At 42.4% G+C, this 8,597-nt stretch overlaps 1 protein-coding gene across 1 annotated transcript; it reads left to right on the forward strand.

Annotated features, from left to right (window-relative positions):
- The first annotated feature begins 1,109 nt into the window (after window positions 1–1,109).
- On the forward strand, window positions 1,110–5,807 carry LOC123462928 (ribonuclease 4). The gene is made up of 2 exons (XM_045157298.1): window positions 1,110–1,229; window positions 4,704–5,807. Exon 2 carries the CDS (start codon window positions 4,717–4,719, stop codon window positions 5,161–5,163), a length of 447 nt encoding a protein of 148 aa, XP_045013233.1. The 5' UTR covers window positions 1,110–1,229; window positions 4,704–4,716; the 3' UTR covers window positions 5,164–5,807.
- Window positions 5,808–8,597: the final 2,790 nt, after the last annotated feature.

The following is an 8,597-nucleotide window of genomic DNA, read 5'->3' on the forward strand; positions in this document are numbered from 1 at the left end:
ATGCACTTTGTGAATGATAATAATAGCAATGTTGCATGATGGTGGAGGTGAACAATATTGCAACTCATTTACAAGAAAGAGAAGGACAGTTAATGATGAAAGAAAGAAGAAACCCAGGAAATATAGCAAGAATATTTCTGGGGTCAGCAGTTAGGAAGTTGATGGTGAATAGTTGCCACATAACCTCTAGAAATGCTCTCCTGGCTCTGGGCAATTCATGGGACAACCTGTTGAGCAACCTCTCATGAAATCAGATTAGGTGAATAAATTGAAAGAATAGGATTAGGTAAATGACTCAGTGGTTAAAGGTGCTTGCTTGCAAAGCCTGGTGGTCTGGGTTCCCCATACCTACATAATTCCCCAGTACCTACATAAAGTTGCACATGTATCTGGAGTTCACTTTCAGTGGCAGGTGGCCCTGGTATACCCATAGCCATACACACTCTCTCTCTCTTTCTATTTTTCTCTCTCTTTCAAATGAATAAAGTATTTTTTTGTAAAAAAAAAAAAAAAAAAAAAAAAGAAGAAGAAGACAAAGAAGGAGGAGGAGGAGGAGGAAGAGAGATATTGAGAAGCATCCTATTGGACAACTATATCTTTCCCTTCCAACTTCTTCCAAAGTAGTCGTTAAAGTTCACCTTAAGATCAGAGATAGGGAGAATGGAATTTCAAAGGCGAAAGTCGGGGGGGGGGGGGGACGAAGGGAATTAACATGGGATTTTTTTTTATAATCATGGAAAATGCTAATAAAAATTTTTTAAAAAAAAACTTGTCAATAAAAATATATGTACTTTAAAAAAAAAAAAAGATCAGAGATAGCATTTTCTGGATCCACCCATTGTAGAACACTAAGACCTCAGTTCTGTCATGAGCAAGGTAAGAGCTGGATAATCAGAAAACAGCATCTTTGGACAAAAGGCCACACTTGTAAAACTTTGTTCCCCAGAACAAATTTCTAATCCATGCAAACAGGTTAATATTTGATCCAATCATGCCCAGGAAAAAGGTGAATGACTCTACCTTGTTTTCCCAAAAGTAGTGCCCTTGGTTTAAAGGTCTCTTTCAGTCCTTAGACCTGTCCATCCCACCCCTTTGTATGAGCACTATATATAAACAGTACCAGGCAGAGTTTCTGAGTTCAACAGCTGGAATTTATCACATGAAGCAAACGATTAGACCCATCTCCATTCGGAAAGAAGCTGCCAGACATTAAAGGTCCTTTCTCCTGGGTAATCTAATGTTTTATTTATTCATATCTATACTATTTTTAGCAATTCCTCTATTTCAGTGAAATCACTTATTTCTCTTTGAGGTCACAGGCCAAAGCTCATACATTGAAAAGAAAATAACTAAAATTAAGAAAAAAACAAGCTTCTTGTGAGATAGCCTATATGTGTTATCGAGAATTAATAGAACTAGGAGCAAGTAGTTGGAGGTTTAGGAGGGATTCCTAAGTTGTGATAAAATCTCTAAAGATCATAGGCCAGTTGCTAAAAGGGCTCTTGGAGTAGTTTTATAAGCATGTCATTTTAAGTGGAAAGAAAGTGTGCTAATTTTAGCACAGTTTCCTTTCAATCCTCACTACTGTTTTTGTTTTTCCTTAGAAAATATAGGGTGCCTTTAAAGCAAAGTGAGCCACGTTCCAAGGTCAAATTAAGGTCCACTAGCAGTAACGGAATGGAAGAAGTGAAGGAGATGAAGGCAGAACAGCACTGACATTATGGTTTCCCTATGGAAACTATAATGCTCTAGATTATGTACAGTGGTAAGGCGGTTGAGGAAAACACTTGTCACCATAGTTAGATAAACTGTAAAGCTCACTCCCTGGCCTGTGAAGTTTGATGTGTCTCAAGTATGAACACTGCCATCGGGGAGATGAGAACATCAACGCTTAAGACTAAGGGGTTAGCATAAGAGAGGATAAAATGAGTCTGAAGAACATTAAGACCATGCCACTGGCTGACAGGTAGGAATGTGGGTAAATGAGTAAGGTTTGGTGCCCAGGGCCTAGGCAGATTCACATCTGCTACAAACCATCTGGCTTTCAGTTCTTTTTCACAGCTTGACTTTACTTGCCTTTGGGGGCAGTTTAGGGCTAAATGAGTGGGTGAGGATGTTGTAAGGGAGGGGGCAGGTGCTAGATATGGGTGATCATGTTGGGCCAGCCAGGATTTGGTTTCTGAATGTGTTAGGCAAGAATATATTAAGACTGAGAAAACCTTAGGTGACTTGATAAAAGTTAATTTACAGGGCTGGAGAGATGGCTCAGCAGTTAAGCACTTGCCTGTGAAGCCTAAGGACCCGGGTTCAAGGCTCGATTCCCCAGGACCCATGTTAGCCAGATGTACAAGGGGGTACACGCATCTGGAGTTCGTTTGCAGTGGCTAGAGGCCCTGGCGCGCCCATTCTCTCTCTATATATATCTGCCTCTTTCACTCTGTCTGTTGCTTTCAAATAAATAAATAAAAATAAACAAAAAAAATTTTAAAAATCAATCAATCAAAGCAAATTTTTTAAAAAAGTTCATGTACAGATTCTGCCAATCATAAAAAAAGTTACTCCTTTATCTAGTTAGACTGAGACTTGGGAGACTTAAATGTCCAAGGGACAATTGGCTATCGATAGGCAAAACTGCTGTATATTATTATAATGATATGTAAGCTTAGTTTAACAATATCTAGCATATCAGCAAAATTGGGCCACAGACCACTCTATTGTCTATTTCTTCCAGCTGGGACCTTTTACCATTACATTAATTTACACAACCTTGTCCCTGTAATTCTAATGTCACTGGATTTTTGCTGTTGAAACTGGTAATGGTTCTGCTGTGCTTCCTGAGAACCAAAGACTTTCAGAGTTTAAAATCTAGCAATGCTTCCATTTTATGAGTAAAAAGCTAAGACTTGGGGGAGAAATGGAAGTTAATCATTAGAAGCAAATGGAAGGTCTAATGTAAAGTAAGCACTGTGGTTCAAGGTTAATCACATAAGCCTTGCTGTGCTAAAGGTGACACTCCAGCAGGAAACAGCAGCAGGTAAACAATCCTTGGTTTATCCAAGATCACATGAGTTCCCTGGAAATCATGGCTATGAAACGTGGCAATAATTGAGTTCTCTGTCTCTAGTTTTCTTGCTAACCCATATTTTTGGTCACAAATAAGAAGGTTAAGACTATGTAAATAAAAACTGTTAAATGAGAGATAATGAAAAACCGCCCATGGCACACTGTTCAGCCAATGCTAAAACCTGAGTACTAAGTTCATCTTCGGAAGCTGTGTCTGTTGGTCTCAGGGAGAGAAGGACATCAGGCATGGGCTTTCTGCTCCATTCCTCTCAGGACCACTTCCCTTCCTGTCTACCTAACACAGACAGCCTTATAATCTATAGATGCAGGAAGAGGACACAAGGTTTATGCCTCTGTGTGAAAAAGCAAAGTGTAGTTGTGAATGTAGGGGTGTTAGGGGTTCAGGAAAGTCCTTGAACCCAAAATTTTAGGTTTGTGTACAATTTTAATCAAAACTTGTATAAGATAAGGCTGAGAAGGATAATTATTAAATCATTATATTTATTGAGGGACGTACAGAACCAAGGAAAGCAGAATGAATCTATCCACACGGCTTGAGAGCACATGTGGTGGGCCTGAGAAACCATGGAAAGACCAGAAAAGAAGGTACAAAGAACTCCTGCTATGTGGAGAACAGAAGTGGGTAAAGAGCCCAGTGGAAAGTAGGGGTTGGGCATAGGGGATTCTCCCCTTGGCTAGGCCCAGGTGGGAGGAGTCAAGGAAAACCATCTGCAGCTAGAGGTTCAGGAGAGGTCAGGCAACTCAGAAACCTTGCACTTTTATGTGGTGGTGGGCCCTACCCTCGGCTCAGATGAACCGGAGTGAGGGAAGAATGGTCTGGGCTAGGGGCTGTCTCAGGAAGAGGTTGGCCATGATGCCACGTTCTGGGGTCTAAGTTTGAGCAACTACACTGTTAGGATTATTGGCACATCAGGGACTCTTCTACAGTAAACAAACTCCAGATGCATGGGCCACTTTGTGTATCTAGTTTTGGTACTAGGGAATGAATCTAAGCTGGAAGGCTCTGCAAGCAAGCACCTCTAACTGCTGTGAAATCTCCCCATATCCACTTTTTTTTTCAGGTAGTGTCTTAATCTAGTCCAGGCTGTCCTGGACTCATTCTGTACTTAGCTCTGGCCTGGCCTTCACAGATCCTCCTACCATAGCCCATGTGTTCTGGGATTGCAGATGTGTGCCATCACACTTGATAAACTTTCTTTGACCTGAGTTTATCCCAACTTTAGAAATTTGGGTTTCTCAGAAACTAAACAATCCTCATAAGTCCATATGAAGCAATTATATTACAGGACAACTCCAGCATTGTACATATTTATCTTTCCTTTTAAATACTTGGACCTCACAACAACCACACCATCAATTCTTCGTTTACTTATTGTACAGGCTCTACTACCTGCTTTCCAACAAAGAGAAAGGCTTTGCTTTCAAAGAAGTCCATGCTGGCAAGCTGTTCACTTCTGGGAAAAAGGGCAAGGGGGAGTTGGGAGCATGGAAGAGTAGGTAGATAGTAAATAAAGGAGGAAAAGAAGACTATTGAGCTGAGGAAATTTAAATTTCAGTTGCTATTGTCACCAACTCTGTCCATTCACATCCTTTCTCCTGTTCCCAACTTTCTGTTTAAGCACTTTCAAAGTAATGATGGCTCTACAGAAGACACAGTCCTTGCTCCTGGTTTGGCTGCTGATTGTGCTGGGGCTAGGGCTGGTGCAACCCTCCTACGGCCAGGATCGCATGTACCAACGGTTCTTGCGGCAGCATGTGGACCCTCAGGACACAGGTGGCAATGACAGTTACTGCAACATGATGATGCAGAGACGGAAGATGACGACTTCCCAGTGCAAACGTTTCAACACCTTCATCCATGAGGACATCTGGAGTATTCGTAGTATGTGCAGTACCCCTGATATCCAGTGCAAGAATGGCAAGATGAACTGTCATGAGGGCGTGGTAAAGGTCACAGATTGCAGAGAGACAGGAAGTTCCACGGCCCCAAACTGTAGATATCGGGCAAGGGCAAGCACTAGGCGAATTGTCATTGCCTGTGAGGGTAACCCAAAGGTGCCAGTGCACTTTGATAGATAAATGCCACACTGCAGTGGTGTGGCTATGGTTGGCCTCTGATTCACTGAGAAGAGTAACGTGTGATATATTTAACAATTTCAGGCTTTGTCTCCTCTGCTCATTTCTCATAGCCATGCATACACCCACTATAACTTGTGCTATTAATACATTACACCCAGAGAAATGCAGACATAAACCTGCAGTGAGTCTGGCTTTCCTTCAGCAAGCTTCTTCTCCTAATGCTGGTCAGCTGAGCTTTCTCGGATCCTGTGCTCTGGAATTTGGTCATTGCTGTACTCAGAGTGTTTCAGCCATTCTGAACGGCTTGTGTCCAAGTTCTCTCTTGTTGATTCCCAGCACCTTTGTGACCTGCAGCGGCTGCTCCTTCATACAGAAGCTCAAAGGCAAAGGATTAGCTGAGGACCATGAAGTTAGGGGAAGACCTGAGACATCAATCCAGATGAGCTGACTTCTCATACAGGACTCCCCTCCTCCTTACAGGAAGTGCTTTGACAGTGTCTGCGTGTTGTGTCAGAAGTCAGCCACTGGGGAAGCACTGAAGGTTGGAAACAACACACTAACCAGGACAGCTTTGTGCTAATTGTCACTTTTGTTGCCTCTGTGATTGCTGAGAAAAAAAATGGTGTAGAAATTTTTCTTCTTAAAATTTTGAATCACATTACCAAACCAAGGTATTAAAAAGTATTGAATAATAAAGATTAACTTACTCCTCCTGACAGAAAGTGTCTTCATGTTTTCCTACTTATGACAAATGACTGCAAATATCTACTGTTTTGAAGTTATTTCTTTTTCTCCTGTCTTCTTTCAGTTTTTCTTCAGTCTATAAGCATGCAGGCAACCTAGTATCCTATATATTCTCAACAAAAGACCCTAGTCCAGAAAATCTGTCTTATTGACTCAATAGGAAACGACTCCCCTCACAAACAAGGCGTGTAACAAGGACTAAGGCAGTATTAGCTCAAAAGCACCAGCTCTTCACTTGGGCCTATATGTGCCCAGTGGGGAACTGAAAGCAGGTAAACAGCTTGACATCTCTGTCTTCATGATGATTCATCCTTTCTGAGTTCTCTGTCGCAGTCACCTTGGAGTCTAAGAACAAGTCTGAAGGACAAATATCTTGTGACGAGTTGAAACTCTTCTCTGGGGGCAATGACTTTTACTGCTGTCCACAGGATGGCAGGTTATGAATTCTCCAAGTTATCACGTGAAGGCCAGAGGCAGAGAAGGGCTCTGATGGGGCTCAGAGGCCCTGGGCTGCTCCCCACCATGACTGCACCACTCTGAGAGCAGAGGCTGTTGTGAGGATGAGGTTGTGTTTGGGGACTCCGTGGTACGCACATGTGCATGTGTGTTGTGTGTTAGGGAGGGCTATCTCACCCATGGGGTTGTATATCAGAGAAGGGCCACGCTGATAAGTCATCTCTAGCTTTGGAAGTTGGCTGTTGCTTCTGCTGGGAATGGCTGAGGCAAGCAGCACATTGCAATGAGCTTGGTAGCTCTCTTCCCCAACGAATTAGTGGTGGGGAACTTCTTATTTTTTTATTGAGAACTTTAATATATAAACATGCAGTAACTTGATTGTGTTCTTGTCCCTTTAACCTTCTTTACCCAAATTTCCCTCCCCCCATCTTGAAGACCCTCCTATTTCAAGATAGTCCTCCCTCTGTTGCCTCTTTCCTTTTGTCGTCCATATCAAAAGGTTCATGAAATCAGAACCGTGCTTATCTTGTAGGTGTACTGGTAACCACTGTGGGGTCTGTGCATGCCAGGATGCTACAGGGCATGTAACTAGAGAACTAAGTTGTTCAGGGTTCTGTTTAAACAGTGATTTGTGGGGCTGAGAGATGGCTCAGCAGATGAACTACTAAACACTGGCATGAGGACCAGAAGTCATATGACCAGCATCTATATGAATGAAACCCTTTCCCTCTCAGTGATTCCAGTAGACTGATCACCAATGCTGAGGGAATTTTATCCTATCTATACGCCTCATCTCTTCCACTAACTGTTCTTAGGAGAGCCTATGATGCATATACCTCAGAATGTACAAGTCACTGGACACTGTTAAATAGTTTACACTCTAGAAGATTTTTAAACTGAAGCCAAGAATAATACCAAAAGGCAGCAAACTATGGGCATCATCACTAAGCAAGAAGCACAGCATTCCTGGGAACATTGCAAGCTTCCTGCCTTGCATGGAAATAAGGCCTGATTACTTGAAACAGCTACCAAACTGCATCTGTGAACCTTTAAGAGAAGACAGAAAAAGAGTTTGAATGGGTATAAGCTGTAATGAGAGATCACTTCATGGATGTAAAGTTCTAGGAAAACCAAGACCAAGCAAGACCACTCTAAGTCAGGGAAAGGAGCTTTATTGAGGCACAAGCCTCTGAGAAGTCTCCTAGGAGAAGAGAGCATCAGTGTTGAGTGTGGATGGTTTGTGTTTTTGTAGTTTTTATTCTTGGGAGGGGTAATGGGACAAAAGGAGTGGGGAACCAATTAGTCAGAGGATCTATTGCTGTCAGAAGAGGGTCCAAGTGCTAAGATAAGACTGGCAGGAAACGGTGGCAATATGAACATCGGGTTGTTTCGTGAGGTTGTATCAGTCAGGCTGCTCTCATTTTCTTGCTTCATCCTGACTCCATTTTGGGACTCGTTCTACCTAACATTTCAGTGTTCTGCTAAGGATACAGGGCGGAGTTTATTTCTCATTTTTCTTTCTGCTATGAGGAGGTGTGGTCAGGTGTTTCAGGTGATATTGGGGTCAATGGCTGGCAAGTGCCCTTGGAGCAGGCAAGAGGGAGTCAAGTCTGAGGAGGCTAAATGTTGGTACTGCATTGAGAAGGAATAGGCTAGTAGTAGCTGATTGAAGGAGTGATATGTGAGATTATGTACCTGGTTTTGGATGCATTTCCAAAGACAGGGGGCTAGCAAGAGTAAAAGAAATATCCCTGTTAATAGCCTGAGTAATGGTAGTAGCCAAGGCCAAATAGTTCCAAGCTACCCCATGGCCGTGAGGATGGTGGGGCGCCAGAATAGACTGTATTGGCCAGAGTTTGGAGCTTTTTGATCTTCAATTTTACTTCACCCATTTGGTTTATTTAATAACATTTTTGTTTCGGAAGAGACATATTTTCCTCTTTTTGGCTATGATGAGGTTGAGGACCTGACAGTTCTGAAGGATACGGATGTTAATGAGGTGACCTTCTGCTGTAGCAGGTGAAGGGCCATAGCAGAAGCCTTAACAGCTGCACTCGATTTGTGAAAAGCTGTTGATAAGAGATTGGGTTGTGTCCCAGCCAACCTTAGCCAGTCCTACAGTTGTTACAGAGGAGTCAAGGTTTATTTTTATTACCATAGGTAAATGGACTGTTTTGTCAATGAGATAGCTGGGATGTCAGGTGTGTTGGAGGAGAAAGTAGGATGGTTCATCC

Source organism: Jaculus jaculus, chromosome 8 (genome assembly GCF_020740685.1).
Source record: "Jaculus jaculus isolate mJacJac1 chromosome 8, mJacJac1.mat.Y.cur, whole genome shotgun sequence".
NCBI classification, from domain to species: Eukaryota; Metazoa; Chordata; class Mammalia; order Rodentia; family Dipodidae; genus Jaculus; species Jaculus jaculus.

What these genes read in the sequence shown, in the direction of transcription:
- LOC123462928 (XM_045157298.1), top strand. Translation starts at nt 4,717, where the DNA reads ATGATGGCTCTACAGAAGACACAGTCCTTGCTCCTGGTTTGGCTGCTG.